At 46.6% G+C, this 18,769-nt stretch overlaps 1 protein-coding gene across 1 annotated transcript; it reads left to right on the forward strand.

Annotated features, from left to right (window-relative positions):
- Nucleotides 1-139: 139 nt before the first annotated feature.
- On the forward strand, nt 140-16,411 carry LOC307233229 (SEC14-like protein 2; the record flags this gene model as incomplete). The annotated part of the gene is made up of 12 exons (XM_080004490.1): nt 140-193; nt 1,128-1,203; nt 5,186-5,229; nt 6,454-6,516; nt 7,118-7,306; nt 8,772-8,867; nt 9,265-9,325; nt 9,498-9,581; nt 10,439-10,545; nt 13,673-13,812; nt 14,504-14,673; nt 16,241-16,411. The coding sequence occupies 12 exons, from the start codon at nt 140-142 to the stop codon at nt 16,390-16,392; spliced, it is 1,236 nt and encodes a 411-aa protein (XP_079860616.1). The 3' UTR covers nt 16,393-16,411.
- Nucleotides 16,412-18,769: the final 2,358 nt, after the last annotated feature.

An 18,769-nucleotide genomic window follows, 5' to 3' on the forward strand; every position in this document is an offset into this window, starting at 1 on the left:
TGCGTCGTCCTCCTCGGCGACGCGCGGCGCGGGCACACGCAGCATCAGCACCGCCCGCACGGCCGGAGCAGCGAGCGGGGGCTCCGGGCTTTTCTCATTGATATTGTTGTTCCTCATTCTCAGCTGCTCGGGCGCCGCGATGAGCGGGCGGGTGGGAGAGCTCAGCGCTCAACAGGCCGAGGCTTTGGAGCAGGTGAGCGGCTTTGATCTGACGCACCTGACGCACGCACCCTGTGGGTACGTGCCCGTGTCAGGATCCTATGGGATTCAAGGTTCAAGAGGTTTATGTCAGAGGGGTTATTCACCTTTCTCTAGGATCTTGTCCTTACGGGTCTCATATTGAAATATTAGCGGGTGTATTGCGGTTTTTTTAATATATATATAATATAACATTTTATAGGACATCATATGAATTCTGTGATATTTTAGAAGAGAATATTCCAAATATTATTACTATAGGAACCCATTCTATGATATTTTGGGATGATTTCTACATCATGCAATACTATATGTGGTGCTACTACCTGTTGAAAACTCTACAGAATTCCTAAATGTCATAGAATTTCTATTCGATTCTGTATGATTTTCCAGAGCAACCCTACGGTCTTACAGGGATACTATAGCGATAGTATGGAGACCACAACAAACTATACAATACTCAAGGATACCATAGGAATCCATTAGGATGCTATAGCAATTCTATTCTCTCTAAGTACTTCTTTTGTCTCTGGGGTCAGGACCGTTGTCTTATCTTACCAAACAGAATTGACCTCGAGCAGCAGGTCCGCCCTGATAGCGGGTTTTTAACGCATTCTGCTCATTTGACGACAGGGAAAGCGTTCGGTCTGACTGGGGGTGTGGACTTGTGGGTCTTGCTTAATGGTTGCACCAGCTCACGATGACGCAAAGAGCGGTTTACAATTGTTTAACGTTAACTCATCACGTGAAGGAATAAAGGGTTATTTGGAGATTTGTTGGCTTGTGTCCAGGTAACTACAACAAGTTGAGACTCCTCAAGTGAAACGTTTTGCACGGGTAACCGAAGACGTCATTCTTTCCCCATTGTTATCTCTCCCTCCTCTCTCTCTCTCTCTCTCTCGCTCTCTCTCTCCTCTTCATTGGCCAAGTTCCGAGAGAATATAAAGGACGTTCTTCCTCAACTTCCTGCCCAGCACGACCACTTCCTGTTGCGATGGCTCCGAGGTAAGACAAGCAGAGCGCCGCAGCTTCCCTACTGCATGTGCCGTCCTCAGCTGAGTTTTTTAGGGAAGTCGCGTGGACCCACACCTCGCCCCGGTGTGCCCCAGTTATCCAGGTGACCCAACGCAGGCGTGAGGAAACCTCCCCGAAGCGCGCAACTGTTGCGGCGAAATCACCCTTTCGTAACGTCTCTGTGTGATTTCCAAATGCACCTCTCGTGGTTAAGAACCGGGCCGAGAGACGACGCCGCGCGGAGTGAGATCGTTCACGCAGTCGCGATTCAGTCCCGTGTTGTACATTGACGCCGCCGAGAAGTTCTGAAGCTAAAACAAAGAGGTTCTTGTCCGGGCCCGGTGTCCTGGAGGTCTGAAGCAATGGATAAGCACTATGTGCATCATCCTAATCCATGTCTAATCGCATTAAAGGTGGACGCAGACGGACAACAGAGCTCCTGTTGGTGTCAACTACAGATGGACTCCGCAGCCCCGCGCTGTGTTTCCATACACGGCAGAGGTCCTTCATGTGTTCGAGTTCAAGAGCTTATTTGTCACATACATGTACATACGGTCATACATACTGTGTATGCGGTGAAATGCCATGGCACCCGGTGACGACGCACAATAAGCTCTACAAGCTCTAAAAATGCTAAAAATACTAAAATGTGCGTAACCGACACGAGGCGCTCGCGCAGGCGGCCGCAGGGGGCGGCGCCACAAACGCGATTCCGGGTTCTATCATTATATAATAGTATTAGTTGTCTGGGTTGTAGTAAATATAAATTTAAATCCTCCTAAATGAAACGTACCTTAACTTACCTCCACTTAAGCCTGACGAGGCTTTGTTGGTTTAGCTGAAACCACAATAGATCCACAGAGCCCCAGTGATTACACGAGCAGTTAGGCACCTCGTGTTGATTACGCACATTTTAGTATTTTTAGAGCTTATAGAGCTTACTGTGCGTAATCACTGGGTGTCATGACATTTCACTGTGTATATGTATGAAGGTATGTATATGTATGTGACAAATAACCTCTTGAACTTGAACCTAATCGGACACTGTCAATTTGTTTGTTGTTCCCCAAAATTGACTCTGTTGACCAACCAATGAGCTCGTGGGACGATTAAAGGCCCAATTCCACGGGAACCCCCCTGCCCTGAGCGGGTTGTTTGCCCTCGCGGTGCGGGACGCGTGAGTTAGGACCACGGTGGATGGGGAGGATGAGAGGAAGCATCGATTCAGCCTCGGTCAGTTGGTTCAAATCAAATGGATGGACTGGTTGTCAGGACGATATCTGGCTCAAACCAGTGTCTGCTCGGCGTCGGAGATGATCCCCAGCGCAGGAAAGTGTGATTTCACAGTGAGCGGCTGTTTCTTTTTCTAAAGTGCTGTTCTAACAAGAGTTCAACACGGTTTGTTTTTTCCGAAACACAGCGGTGACTAAATAAATTCAAAAACTTTAAAGTGGCAGAGGATTCCGGTGGAGGCCTCTAAAGCGTGGGCACGGTGTTTGCGTGATGTAGTTTAAAACCCTGATTCAGGTGAAACCCTAAATCGGTCCAGTGAAAATTATTGTAGCTTTGCCACCGTTACAGAGCAGTTACAGACAATAATTTAGTCTCCTGGCAGAACCTGTCTGGGGACCTGACCTCAGGTACCTTAAGTCTGTGTGAAATATTATATGCAGTATATCCAAAGGGTTAGTTTAATCATTTAGGATATGTAATCTTTTTCTTGAAGGCAAATATATATTTTGAACTTTGTACTTTGAACCTTTCACCACTATTGTGTTGATATTACAGATGGTCAAAGAGATAAAGTACACACTAACTGAGAACTTTTATTATGAACCTGTACACCTACATATTTATGCAATTATTTAATCAGCCAATCGTGTTGCAGCAGTGCAACGCATGAATCCTGCAGATCGGGGTCAGCAGCTCCAGTCAATGTTCACATCGACCATCGGAACGAGGAAACAATGTGATGTCAGTGTTTTCCACCCTGGCCTGATTGTTGGCGCCAGGCGGGCTGGTCTGAATGTTTCTGTAACTGCTGATCTCCTGGGATTTTCACGCACAACAGTCTCCAGAGTTTACTCAGAATCATATGAAAAACAAAAAACGGCCGGTGAGCGGCGGTTCCGTGGAGGAAACGCCTCCTTGATGAGAGAGGTCAACGGAGAACGGCCAGACTGGCTGGAGCCGACAGAAAGGCAACGTCACTCAGATGACCTCTCTGTACAATGTGGTGAATAGAGCAACCTGTCAACACAACGCGTGGAACCTTGAGGCGGACGGACCACAACAGCAGAACCACGTCGGGTTCCACTTCTGTCAGCCAAGAACAGGAAGCTGAGGCTGCAGCGGGCACAGGCTCCCAAAACTGGACCGTTGAAGACCGGACAAACGCAGCCTGGTCTGACCCATCTCCACATCTCCTGAGGCACACTGACTGACGTAGGGTCAGAATTTGGCATCAACAGCATGAATCCAAGAACCCCACCTGCCCTGTGTCAACAGTCCAGGCTGGTGGTGGGGGTGGTGGTGGTGGTGGAATTGTACTCAGCACACTTTGGCCCCATTAATACCAATCCATCATGGCTTGAATGTCACAGCCTATTGGAGTGTTGTTGCTGACCATGTGCGTCCCTTCATGGCCACGCCCATCTTCTAACATCTACTTGAGTGTTGTACAGTTTCCTTCCCCGTCAGAGGAACTGAATCCAACACGACACCTTTGGGATGTGATAGAACAGGAGGTTCACAGCATCAAAGTGCCGCTGACAAACCTGCAGGAACTGTGTGATGACGTCATGTTGACATGATTCATCACGTCCAACGTCTTGTGAAATTCAGGCCATGTTTTGAGAGCAAAGGGAGGCTCCGCCCACTATCAGTATGGTGTTCCTAATAAAGTGCTCGGTGAATAAAATGTATGAAGTCAGAGTGCGACCAGAGGGGTTCACCTGAAGCGTTGTCATGAGGTGTTATCATGACAGAACAGGACATTAGAAAGTAGTGGGCTGAGAAGACCACCTCAGATCAGGGAAGTGTTGAAGGTCCTTCAGAAGGGAGACATCAGCGTCCGGACGCCATGACAGTCGTACCGGGGTTACGTTCTGTGTCAGATGAAACAGTCCTGTGTTGGTAACATCCGTCTCCGCTGTCACTTTGTGTGTCCCGTTAGAGGAGGAACCAGCAACCTGGCTCCTGAATTATTGCCTTGTTTTAGTTTAAAATCAAGTGTTTTCATATTGCATAGATGGAATGCTGCAGATAATAATAAATATTAATATTCACTTTTCAAAAGTGTATTTAGAGGTTAAGTAGAGTAAGAGTATTTCATCAAATTAAAACAAACAATAAGGTGCATATGTAGATATAGACCTGCAGATATAAAATAAATAAATAAGAATAAAAATTAAATAAATAAACAAGGGGGGGGGGGGGTAAATAAATTATATATATATATATATACCTTTTTATTTTTCTGTTCATTTTTATCTTTTTAAAATGTAAATTTGTTATTGTTTTTCTGTTACCTTAGTTCACATCTGTTGTTTTTTATTTATCCTTAAAACTGTATTTTAGAGGACATTTTCTGATTTGCTTTAGCTTCATTTTCCTCAACTTAAACCGGGAAATGCTTTCCACCAAAAGTAGGGTTCAAAACAAATATTTGCGTCCACGCAAACCCAAGAGAATCAAAATCCACATCAGATCAGCAGCTAACGCAGCAGCGCGCTGACCCCCCCGACCCGACGGCGGCGTTTGATGACCCGTAACTCCTTCTGTCCCTCGCTCGGTCTCCTCTGTTCCCTGCGTCTCCAGTCTGGGCGTGGGACTGGCTGAACACTCCTCATGCGGCTCCGTCGACGCGCCGTGAAACGGCCGTGTAACCGCGGGCGTGGTCCGGGTGCGGCTCACGTGCCGTCACATGTTCTCCCTGTTTCTCAGCTCTTTTCCTTTTTCTTCTTGGTTTCAGCCAGAAACTTTAATGTCCAGAAGTCTGAGGCCATGCTGCGAAAGGTACAGACTCTTGATTCCTTACTCTCCCCTACGTGACGCCCCTTTTAGGTGGGCGGGGCTAATTGCCTTACAAAAATGAGTCCGACTGTAATTTTAAGCAAAAAAAACCCAACCAAAATAATTATCTGTCCAGCTTCATCGTTTCCTACACAAATTCACTGGGTATTCCAGCCTGCGGCTTGCTCTTTAAAAAGTGAAACTGATGATTTAACATTTAATAGTAACATGAGCTCATGACCTTATGAGCAGAAATGATCGACGGCGCTAATCAATAATAGCTCGACCCTCGTATTGATTGATCCAGTGGCACCGCCCAGGGACGGCTCTGGTGGGCACAGGGACCAGTGGCCACTGCGCTGCTCACACCTTTTTTTTTTAAATTCCTTTTCCAAAAGTGGACGTGATAACATTGATTGTAATATAATCTATAGAAGGTCAAAGGCTGTGAATGAAACCGAATACCAGAGCGAAGAGCGATAATAATAAAAACATCTCTTCAATGTGGTCTGTACACAGGTCAAGTACAAATAAAATCAAAGAACCTTGTTTCTAAAACTCTAACAGCAGGGAACACACACACATACATGGTGTGTGCGTGCTTGTGGGCGTGCGTGCAGATCCTCTGCCTGCTGATCAGACAGGTTATAGTTAACTTGGTGACTAAATACTTTTAAGCCACTTAACTCGCACTTGCTGCGCTGGCTGATCTGCATCAACCAGACACAACAGAGCATATGGTATACTGTATAATACCGTATATATACTGTATAATATACAGTTTATACTGTGTATATTATATACTGTATATTTGTATATGTTATACACAGTCTATAATATATGCAGTATATACTGTATATCCTGTATAGGAAACATAACTAATGGATACTGTATTTATCTAATGGGAAGCCTTACAGTGACCCAGGTTTAAATCATCCTGATCCGTTATTGTTTGTTGTTTATTTTTTATTGTTTATTGTGATCCCCACTATTCGCTGCCAAGGCGGCCACTCTCCTTCCTGGGTTCCCCATAGCAACAGGCTCTGCTCTCCGAAATAAAGGCAGAAAAGACAAAAAAACACAAAAACATTTAAATATATAGAATAAGTAAAATACGCCAAAAAGTCTGAATATAAATGATTCATTCATCCATCGTTCATGCGCTCATGAAACTTGTGACAGTTACTATTTGTAACGACGTCATCGCGTGTTTCTCTGTCCCTGCAGCACGTGGAGTTCAGGAGACACATGAAAGCCGACTCCATCACCACCGAGTGGAAACCTCCAGAGGTGAGACCCCCACCCGACAAACTGCACCCGCACTGACGCAGCGCTCGCATGTTGACAGCAAGTGGGAGCGTCACTGTCAAGCACATGAAAGACCTAGACTTAGAATTCGATTTAGGTTCGAGATATAGGATTCATATTTATATTTAATATTTAGATTCAAGATTTTTACTTAGGATTTATATTTACATTTAATATTTATCTCTAAATTAAGGATTTATTTTAATGTTTAATATTTAGATTTGGATCTAACATTTACATTAAACATATTATTTAATCCATATCTGTCAATGTATTGGTTCCATCGTTTGGGCCAAATCTGGAAAAAGCGAAGCAGGTCTTTGAGCAGGGGAAGTTTAAAAACTGCATCCTTCAGGCCAAATCGGTTTTAATATATTTATATTTCTTTATCTTAATGTCTTTAATGTTGTTCGTATATTATTTAGTGTGTTTTAAACACAGGAGCCTTGTGATTGGTCTGTGGTAAACCCTCTTCCCACCTCTGCTGTGGGTAGAGTCTGGATTTCCCGCGAGTTGAGTTCCAGGTTGGGTGGAGGGTTCCAGTCCTTTCCAGGGGCTTAACCCCCATTTCCACCACCCCCAGGTGATCGAGAAGTACCTGTCGGGGGGGATGTGCGGCTACGACCGGGAGGGGGGCCCCGTGTGGTACGACGTGATCGGGCCCGTGGACCCCAAGGGCCTCTTCATGTCAGCCTCCAAGCAGGACTTCATCAAGTCCAAGATCAGGGACTGTGAGCGGCTGCAGAGGGAGTGCGAGCTCCAGACGCAGAGGGTGAGGAGCGCCGCGCCACGCCGCGGCCCCCGCGGCCCGTAAAGCCTCGCCTCACTGCCCCATGCCAGTGGTTACTCCTTCGGGGCCAGGAGGGAGTTCCCTGCTCTGCTGGGGACCTCTGTCCTCCCTGGTTTCATCTCGGCTCTCTGGACGTCCTTATGGACAAAAAAGAAAAAGCCTCTCTTTTAAATACCCTAAATATAAATATTCTCAATGCTTTATACACAAAAACTGTCCCAGAGTTTTGAATATGTACTTTTTTTTTTAATTGCTCATTTTGTTTCGAAGGTTTCAGATTCAGAATCAGTTTATTTGACCAAGTTTATTTCAAATAGCCAAACGTGCACAAATAGCCACATTTTCAAAAGAAAAATAAGAAAAACAAAAATCCAAATAGAAGAAACAGTCTTTATTTATCACGCAACACACCACACTATAACACATGCTTGCACACACACGCACATGCTTTTGATGGTGCCGGTGAAATGGATCCTCTGCATTTAACCCATCCTGGCTTGTCCTTCCTCCGGGGCCACAGCCAGGAGCAGTGGGCAGCGTACGTGGACGCGCCCGGGGACCAGGTGATAAATGTCCATCGCTGGTCAGACCATGATGGGTGCATGTTTTTGGTGGGGGTCCTTACTGACGTGAGGTGGAGGAAACCCCATGTGAGCACGGGGAGAACATGCAAACTCCACACAGAAAGGCTCCTGTTTGGGAGATAACCCACCGGAGCACGGTGCCAACAGCGCCCCAGGCGGGAATCCAACCCAGGACCTTCTTGCTGTGAGGCAGCAGTGCAATGCACTGCGCCACCGTGCCACCGTGCCACATATACAAAATATAGACAGAATAGACACATAAAAGTGATACTCAGCACAGGGTGAGGTTAAAAGGGAGAAGCTGGGACTACGTGGCAGTGTGTTTGATAGTATTGTCATGGGTAAAATTGAAATAAAATATAAATATAAATAGTGTTTTAATATTTGCAGTACTGTCCTCTTGTGCTCGGACTCCATTTTGCATAAATGCTCAGAAACCTCAACCTTGAAACAGCATTAACTTCCTGTTTTTTATGTGGTTTATTTTGGAAATTATCGACGGTTTCCTGTAGTGTCTGATTTATTTTAAATTTTTCATTATTTCATTTTTTGAGCCCTCGTGTTGCCGCTCGGAAGTATACACTAAACCTAACGATCAACAACAAATATGACCTAAAAAAAAAAAAAAAAAACCCCAATCAAATCAAAATAAAAATGACCCAAAGAATGAACGGGAAAAACGTAGAGGGTTAAATTCGGTGTTGAAGAACACCAGTGAATTGAGTTCAATAAAAAAAAAAAAAATCCTACAAAACTAAATGCTAAACGAGGGGAAGTGGAGTCCAGGTCCATCTGGTGACTGTGGACGTTTTCGGTTTTACAGTTTCTTGGTTTCATGGTTTCCTCTGTTCGATTTTCTTCAGCTGGGAAGGAACGTGGAGGCCATCACTATGATCTACGACGTGGAAGGACTGGGACTGAGGCACTTATGGAAGCCTGCCATCGAGACGTACGGAGAGGTACACACACACACACACTCACAGTCACGCATACGCATGCATGCGCGCACACACACACGCTCACACAATGAGTCACAATCACACACATTCTCACACTCATACACTCACACACTCACAGTCAGACACACTCACACACACTCATATACACACACACACACGCACACACACACACGCACACACACACACTCACCCCCACACACACGCACGTACGCTCACAGTCACACACACACACACACACATATGCTCACACAATGAGTCACACTCACACACTCACACTCTCACACTCACACAAACACGCACACGCACACAGTCACACACGCTCATATACACAAACACACACACACACACACTCAGTGCTGGATCAGAGCTCTCCATCAGTGTTTGCGTGTGTTTCCAGATCCTTCAAATGTTTGAGGAGAACTACCCTGAGGGGCTGAAGAGACTATTCGTCATTAAAGGTTTGTTTGTCGATCGTTCGCTCAGCGCGTCGCATGTGGAGGAGACTGAAATGTGGATTCCTCCTGCTCGCCCTGCGCGCTCGTCGCCCTCGCCGCCTCAGGGAATGCGAGGTGGTGGTGCTTGCGACTCTGTTGCTCAGCTGTTTCCCTCTGACTCCGCCCCTCCCTGCAGCTCCGAAGCTCTTCCCCGTGGCCTACAACCTGGTCAAGCACTTCCTCAGCGAGAACACGCGGCAGAAGATCTTCATCCTCGGGGGTGAGACGCCGATGTTGCGGCCAAATATGACGAATCGGCGCGATTAACCCCCCTCCCGCGGGGGGAGGAATGCGGAGAAGAATGCTCAGAGATCAGTGTTAAAGCTGAAAATACGAAACAAAGACGGGCATTGAGTTGACGTTGCTTCTTCAGCCCGCTTTACACTGAATCTGTATCCACGGCCGACAGTCAGGTCCTCCCCCTGGTGGCCGCCGGCTGACACTGCGCCTGCGTTTGGCATGGCAAAATATATAATATAATAAATAATGCAAAATATAAACATGTCAGGGAAAACGGGATGGCAGCGAGTACTTTGCTCAGTTGGACTCGGACCATATTCCACGACTGAGATTTAAAACACCCTTTATATAGTATTTGCAAAGTGCAAAAATAAATAAAAAATACACACAATTCACAATATAATAATAGATTTATTGATAGTGAGTATGCTGACATCCATTAAAAAAATAAAAATAAAAAATATGGTGACATCCAATGTAAATGTGAATAACGTCATTATTATATATGCGGGACTTACAATATTTACCTATTTTTAAACCCAATTTCAACGTAAAACTCACGTTTTTTAACTCGCATGAGTTGAAAAACGCGAAGCGCTCCGGAGCCTCGATCGGACGCAGACATTCCGCACCGCAGCTTTTCTGCGGAACCCGACTCTCCGTAGGAATGAGTGGACTGCCGGTGTGACGTCGTCGTTTTTTCGGATTCGGTGTAAAGTGGGTTTTATTAACAGGCCACGCGGTGCTAACGCCGCTGTCTTCCTGGTGGAGGGCGTTTCCATGGCTCCCCCAGCTCCTCCATCCCTCCCTCACGTCCCCCCTTGTTGTTTTCCACAGCCAACTGGAAGGAGGCTTTACTGGGCTACATCGACCCGGAGGAGCTCCCCATGGTGTACGGGGGCAAGCTCACCGACCCCGATGGAGACCCCCGCTGCAGGACCAGGGTGAGTCCGGTCCAGTCCAGTCCAGTCCAGTCCGGCGGGCGACGCCCCCTTTAGCTGCCGTAGCAAGGAGGGCTGAGGAATCAGGGGTATACGTTAGGGATGATGGGTTGTTTCCTTGGTACTGGAGCTCCACTGCAGCGCTTATTCAGTTTGTAAAGTTCTCACAGAGAATGCGTGAAGGATTTTCAAGTCCCACGCGCTCTGCGGGGCGGTTCTGCAGACGGTTTTTAATCTAATCGGAAGTAATCCTACTTACATTAATCCAGAATTTCAAAAATGCCTTTCTGAGACGCCGCTTCATTTAAGATGAATTTGTCCTCGACTAGCAAGTCCTAGACTGCGGTGATGAAGGACCAGTCCGCTCCTTCTCTCCGCTCCTGGTTCTGATCGGCTCGGCTCTGATCTTCCTCCTGGAAATCAGATTTTTTTCCAAGCAGCACTAGGGCAAGTCTGAAAATATCTCAAACCGTGACTGAGAAAGGCCATCTCAGTTGGTCCGGATAAAACATGGGATTTAGTCTAAATTTAGGCCTGATCTGTGTCGTCGAAACTGCCCCTAAAAGTCCAATGACCGGTGTCATATGTGAAGGCAGATGTTCTTGCCTCAGCAGCCTGTTAAGATCTGTTATCCAAATAACCGCCATTGGTCAAAGAGCTCTGTTGTTTTGTGGCATATATAATTTTGTTCACCACAAATACATAAAACATGTGACTGTGCGAATGAAACATCCTGCAACCGAACTGCAAACAGGCGGATGTTTGTTTGGCTTTCGCCATCTTACTCCATACTTCGACAGTTTGGGGTTTTTTTTTTTCTCCCCCTGGTGACAAACCGTTCCAGTAGAAAGATCCCCCGGTCCTCTAACGGATACCAGTCTGATTCCCCCTCCACCCGTAGCGCCCCCGGCTGCCCAGGGGCTACGCCTTGCGGTCGGGAGGTCGTCGGCTTTCACTCCACCGGTGGATTGGGGTAAAACTCCACGCCGGGATTCTGAGTCAACCGCGTGGATTTGCTCATCAGCGTCAGTGGAACCAGCCGACCGGTGCAGGGCCGGAGTAAAAACACAGACTTTTCTGGACCTGAGGTTTTCAAACCCTATCTTAAATCAAATTAATACGATTGTCCCCAGTTTATTTATGTAGCCCTCAGAGGTATAGTATCTAATGCAGATGAAATAATAATAATATAATAATAATAATAAAAACAATAATAATAATAATAATAATAATAACAATAATAATAACAACAACAACAATAATAATAATAATAATAATAATAATAATAAAAATAATAATAATAATTATTATTATTATAGTAATAACAATATAATAATAATAATAATAATAATAATAATAATAATAATAATAATAATAATAATAATAAAAACAATAATGTTCACAGCTACAAACAGGTACCAACTTTGGCTGTAGCATTATATAAATCCAGGCTTTTAGTTTCCTAAATGAGAGGCGTAATAATATTCAGTGTCTTTATCACAGCTGATCTGCAGCAGATGTTCTCACACGCACATGAACTCAGGCCGATCAAGACGAGTTAGATATATAACTAATAATTAACGGAAATTAATATTTGAATTATCCACTATCCTGAACACTTCCCCTCCAATCAGATGAACTTCCATCCAAATTATAACAACCCACCAATGAACTTGAACCCCCCCCCACACGCACACTGACAGTCATACACACACACAGTCATACACACAGGGTGTTATACTAGTTATTTGTGACAGACTACTATAAAAACATTTTTTTCACCTTTTGACAAATTTTTATTTTTCTGAAATAAAAGATAGAAAATAGATAGATAGAAATAAAGATACCAAAACGGTACCGTAACCACGGCCCCAAAAGTGTGATACACACCTAACCGTGAGCCCACTGTACCGTTGCACCCCCAGAAGGAACGTGGCTCTGCTTTGCAGCGTAACATCGTCTGCGTAGAAGGAGACGTGTTCATAAAACTGTGATTTTCCACTCAACTATCTGATGCAAAAAAAAACCCCAAAAAAACCCAGTGTCTGGCAGTTTGCAGCTTTCAGGCAGTCGCTTGACTAGTAGTAGTAGTAGACTCACGCTCGTAGACAACTTCAATCTAGATTAGAAAACTGACCCGAAGTTTGTCGTTGTTTTCTATAGATAAATAATTGGGCGGAAGACAGAGATGAGGAAGAGAAGGAGTGAATTTTCTTTCCCCCTCTCGGAATTACCTGCAGGTCCTGCACGCTTCCAGGACGGAGACCACCCACCCCGATGCGTTGTTGTTGTTGTTGTTGTTGTTGTTGTTGTTGTTGTTGTTGTATTGTGTGACACTTGTTTTGTTTAATTTCACGTCGAAGGGAGCTTGACATTAAACTCTTGTTTTACTAGTTGTCAGTGTTCTAAGCCCACATCCCACTGGGGAACATGGAACATGGCCTCTTCTGTTGGTACTATTATGATGTTTTATTGCCTTTCACTGGGATCATGTACTGTACCTGACAAGGCGGTGAGACCGTGTCAGACAGACAGGGGTACGTGGAAAGTCGTTGAATGTGTCTGAAGGAAACGCTCACATTTTGGAGGCATTTTGGGCAACCGAGGGCATCTCCACTGAATCCCATTTCCCCTGTGTCGGTTTCTCATGGAATCTCAGTCAGAGCGGTGCAGCGGCCCCGCGCTGAGACACACGAAGGACACGTTTAAAAAGGAAAAGCAGATTAACGCTGATGTGTTCATGAGCTGCTTCCTGCTGTGTTGGCGGGAACATTTGGAAAACCAGCTTCGGCGCATCCTGTTTCACACAAGTGGATCGGGTTTGGTCGATTCAGAATAAATGGACAAATAGACAAGCGGTGTCGGTCTGCATTCTTATTTTAGATTTAGATTAGTGTGAATATTATTTAGAGAAGGAAAACATGATCCTCCCTGTTGTAAAACAGTAAGTGATGATTTATTTCATTTTGCCCAGTTGTATTTAATGTGAAGAATTTCAGCCTTTACATCATACACACACATCTATGATTAGTGTTTAACTCTGTGTGTGTGTGTGTGTGTGTGTGTGTGTGTGTGTGTGTGTGTGTGTGTGTGTGTGTGTGTGTGTGTGTGTGTGCGTCCGCTGCTCCAGATTAACCACGTGGGCCCGGTGCCGCGCTCCTACTACGTGCGTGACCAGGTCAAACTGGAGTACGACCAGTGCATGGTGGTGAGCCGCGGCTCGTCCCAGCAGCTGGAGTTCGACGTCCTGTTCCCGGGCTGCGTCCTCAGGTTGGACCACCTCATCGGCTGGTTGCTTCCTGGACTCCTTTCACTGCTTGTTACACTTTAAGTCTCCCTCAATAACACTGCACTTGGGAATAACTTGCCACTTTTTGTAATAACCCATTAGATGATGCTGTGGTTGTTTCACATCGTTGAATACTTTGAATACGTAATAATTCAATGCATTATGTAATTACTCGGCAACATTTCGTCGTCACTGGTATCAGGCGCAACCTTGAGTCATTTCACGAGAAGTTTCATGCATCCCATAATGTGTGGTCATCGGGAAACAAAACTACAAAAACATTTCAAATCTAAAATCTGAAATATAGAGGGTCGTAGAAGTCCGTTTCTACAGCACTAGTTGACGGCCCTGCTGGCTTTCTCCGGCCACGCCCCCTCCGGCTTGGAGCCCCGCCCACTCTGCTATTGGAACGGAGCAATGGCCGTTTGCGCTGCGGATGGACGAAAGCGAGCGTCCCAAGGGTTAGCCCCGGTTGAATTGACGGAGAGGGGCGGGACGTGTCTGGTCGCCCAGTGGCCGCGCCCGCCCGGCCGGGCCCCGCCCGACTCTCTGAGCACCGAGGCCGTAGAAACGGAAGGTTCTGGAGTGAAGCGGCTCTTTACAGCCGCTTCACTCCGCTTGCTGACGCGTCTCCGTGAAGAACCTAATGACGCGTCCTCTCGCTGCGCTCAGGTGGCAGTTCTCCAGCGAGGGGGCGGACATCGGCTTCGGGGTTTTCCTCAAGGCCAAGAAGGGCGAGTGGCGGAAGGCGTCGCAGATGCAGGAGATGGTGCTGAGCCAGCGCTACAACTCCCACCTGGTGCCCGAGGACGGCTCCCTCACCTGCGAACGCCCCGGAGTGTGTGAGTGTGTGTGAGTGAATGTGTGTGTGTCTGTCTGTCTGTCTGTCTGTCTGTCTGTCTGTGTGTGTGTGTGTGTGTGTGTGTGTGTATGTGTGTGTGTGTGTGTGTATGTGTGTGTGTGTGTGTGCCATTGCCTTTCTGCTTTGTCTGTGTGTGTTTGTCTGTTTGCTTGTGTGTGTGTGTGTGTGTGTGTGTGTGTGTGTGTGTGTGTGTGTGTGCGCGCATCATTGTCTGTCTGCTTTGCGTGTGTGTGTGTGTCTGTGCGTGTGTGCGTGCGTGCATGTGTGTGTGTGTGTGTGTGTGTGTGTGCGTGCGTGCATGTGTGTGTGTGTCTGTGCGTGCATGCGTGTGTGTGTGTGTGTGTGTCTATGTGTGTGTGTGTGTGTGTGTGTGTGCGCGTGCCTGCCTGCGTGTGTGTGTGCGTGCGTGCATGTGTGTGTGTTTGTGCGTGCGTGCATGTGTGTGTGTGTCTGTGCGTGCATGCGTGTGTGTGTGTGTGTCTATGCATGCGTGTGTGTGTGTGTGTGTGTGTGTGCGCGTGCCTGCCTGCGTGTGTGTGTCTGTGCGTGCGTGCGTGCGTGCGTGCATGCGTGTGTGTGTGTGTGTGTGTGTCTATGCGTGTGTGTGTGTGTGTGTGTGTGTGTGTGTGCGCGTGCCTGCCTGCGTGTGTGTGTGTGTGCGTGCCTGCCTGCGTGTGTGTGTCTGTGCGTGCGTGCATGCGTGTGTGTGTGTGTGTGTGTGTGTGTGTGTGTGTGTGTGTGTGTGTGTGTGTGTGTGTGTGTGTGTGTGTGTGTGTGTGTGTGTGTGTGTGTGTGTGTGTGTGTGACCAAAACCCCCCCAGGAGTTATGGATTCATTTCCATTGAACATCGTGGCTTCTCTTGTGTCAACAAGAAGGAAATAATGGATCTGAATTTTTCTTTTTTTTTTGGTTTCTTTGTTGTTTTTTTGTTGTCATTGCAAGTTAAACACAGGATGCCGTGCAGCCAGCTGATCATCATCACAAAATAACATAATACCATTTGGAATTATTCTATACCTTGTACGCCAAGTTTAAGAGGTTCTGCTCGGGATAATAGTCCACAGAGAAGTAGAGAGGTAGCAAACTATTGGCCCTACAAAAACAACTGTGACCTATGAATATTGTGTTTATTAGTTGATTCATTCTAAACTGCACATTTACATTTGTTGGTGAACAGCAGCTTGTTGAGTGGGACGTTTGGGGGTTTTAATGTCGACGTCCGCATTCATCTCTCCAAGTCTTCCTTTGTAAGTCCTACTTAGGGCCACAAGATGGCGCCACCAGCTGATGTCAGCAAGCGCGCGTACGCTGAGGGACACGGGGGAGGTGAACCCGGGCGGAGACATGGTTTCCGTGGCAACGGTCAGATCAGCATTATTCAGGGACAGCTGACCGCTGTGATAAAATCTGAAAAAAATAAGGTCAATATAACGTTGTGCAGGTGATGGGTGGTGCCGCTGTGAGGGTGAGGTTCAGTTTCCCGCTCCGCTCAGGGTTGGGGACGGGTGGAGGGCGCTGATGTGACCGGGCCGTCGTGTCTTTCCAGACGTTCTCCGCTTCGACAACACCTACAGCATCTTCCAGTCCAAGAGGATCAGCTTCACCGTGGAGGTCCTGCTGCCCGGACACCTACAGTCCCCCAAGGCCTGCGGAGGGTCGGGCGTCCAGGCAGAAGGGGCGAGCGGCAGCCAATCGTAACCCAGAGGAGGAGACCGGAACCCCGGACCCCGGACCCCGAACCCCGGACCCGACGCTGGACCCGACGCCGGGCTCACCCCCAGAGAGAGGGTCAAGACGGGGAACCAGAGCTACATGTTAGTAGATAGAGGTAGTTAATAACATCGAGGGAACGCACACCGGAAAAAAAATGGAAAACTTGAGCTGTTTATAAAATACATATATTTATAAAATACCTAAAATACATATGTTTTAATATGTTTAAGTATGTTTTAAGCAGGAAGATTTTATCAAACATCTAAATAGTGTACCAAGATGCAGGTTGGAATGTTTGAGAAGATGGAATGTGTAGTTTCCATAACTTACCACAAGCCGGCTGGCTGGCTGTCTCTCTCTCTCTCTTGTTGCCTTCATGCGGTCGCACTCTTTGCAGAGCAACAAAACAGCTTTATTTGTCATGTTAACTTTAATGTAATCAAAAAGTCGTAAGTCTTAATATCAAAATGTATCCAATAGGTTTCTTCGTAGAATGCTATTTATTTGAGGCCACACCTTGTAACTGTTAGACCTTAAAATAACAGCTTCAGAATCACTCTGAGGGTACACTGACTTGTAATATGGAGAATGGCAGCTCCTTCATTCCCATTCCCTGGTCTTGCGTTGTGTAACTTCTGTGTTTGGGTACGAAGCCGCGGGAACAGAGCGCTCCGCTACGTCGCTTCCTTGATGCTTGGCTCTGGTGATAACCTTTTTTGGTCCGGTACAATTTATCAAAAAAATAAACAATGAATTGTAAAGTTGCCGGTCAAAATGTCCGGTTGTGATGCTCGTACAAGACGTCGCCGCTCCACCTGCCCCGACGACGTGGATGAGGGCCAGTCGGCGCCTCACTCCGATCGCACCACAGGGGGGGGGGGGTTTTCCACCCTCTTGACTCGCCCAAGCGAGCCGATCTGACAGGCCGAGCACATCTGGTACCTACACCGGTAGCGGAGGGCACCGTACCCGGTTTTACGACAGTGGCGTAAAAGGGCAACTGCGCTCAGAACCTGGAGGGGCGCCAAATCCCAAAGTGATTATTTATTAATATAAATGAATGTTTCTGTGTTGCTGCGGGGTCTTACATGTTAATAGGCTGAAAATCCTTGAGGGTGGCTGAATGTAGGCTGGGATCCTCAGTCACAGCAGGAAATGACAGATCATCATATTTTTTTAAGTCCAGGTTGGAAGAATGCTTGCTCAAAGGAGACGGGTTCACCGTTTAGTGACATTCCAAAGAAGCATCCGTCTCCTTTTTGTGAGTGTTTGTTCCTGCTCCAGGTCGTTTGTCAAAGACAATCCATGGCGCAAAAATAACTCCAAACTCCTGGGACTCCCTTGTCCCGGGCGCCACCGTGTGTTTTGTTTAAGTTCAAATGTTGCTGTACTGTACAACACATAAACCCTCAAGATCCATGATGAAGTAAATGATAATGAATAGTGTATCACATTGCTCTGAATAAAGTTGAACTCAATATCTATTTATCCTCACATCTTCATACATGTCTTTGAGTCATTATGATGTCAATAATAATCATATAATTATTATGTCAATAATAAGTCTGGAGCTGCACTGATCGAACCAGCCCCTGCAGCCGTGACGTGGATGTGGATACCGGCGCAGACCACCAGAGGGCGCACTGCAGAGCGCCTCGTTTCTGAGCCGCCGTGGCCCCTCGTTTCTGAGCCGCCGTGGCCCCTCGTTTCTGAGCCGCCGTGGCCCCTCGTTTCTGAGCCGCCGTGGCCCCTCGTCAACCCGCTGCTCCTGGCGGGGCCTCCTGTGCAGGATGCAGACGTCACCCAGCGCAAGATCCAAGTCGCTGGGCCCCGTGAAGCCTGAGCCACGGAGCCGATGTCTGCAGGAAATACCAGTTGTATGTTTGTTGACTGATAGTTTACTGTGTGTACGCACCTGGTTGTACAATTTAGAAGAACGACCCACACACATAAAATATAAAGATAAATACAAAGAGCCAAACGGACAAAAGCACAAAGCACAACACGGGTTGGAAAGCAACAGACCATGAACCACAAACCATGGATGGATAGATGACAGACAGACAGACAGACAGACAGACAGATAGATAGATAGATAGATAGATAGATAGATAGATAGATAGATAGAAAGGCAGACAGACAGATGAAAGATAGATGGATAGATGATAGACAGACAGATAGATAGATAGACAGATAGATGGATAGATAGATGACAGACAGACAGATAGATAGATAGATAGATGGCAGACAGACAGACAGATAGATAGATAGATAGATAGATAGATAGATAGATAGATAGATAGACAGAGAGACAGACAGACAGAGGGACAGATAGATAGACAGACAGACAGACAGACAGATA

This window comes from Zeus faber (assembly GCF_960531495.2).
Source record: "Zeus faber genome assembly, chromosome: 7".
Taxonomy (NCBI): domain Eukaryota; kingdom Metazoa; phylum Chordata; class Actinopteri; order Zeiformes; family Zeidae; genus Zeus; species Zeus faber.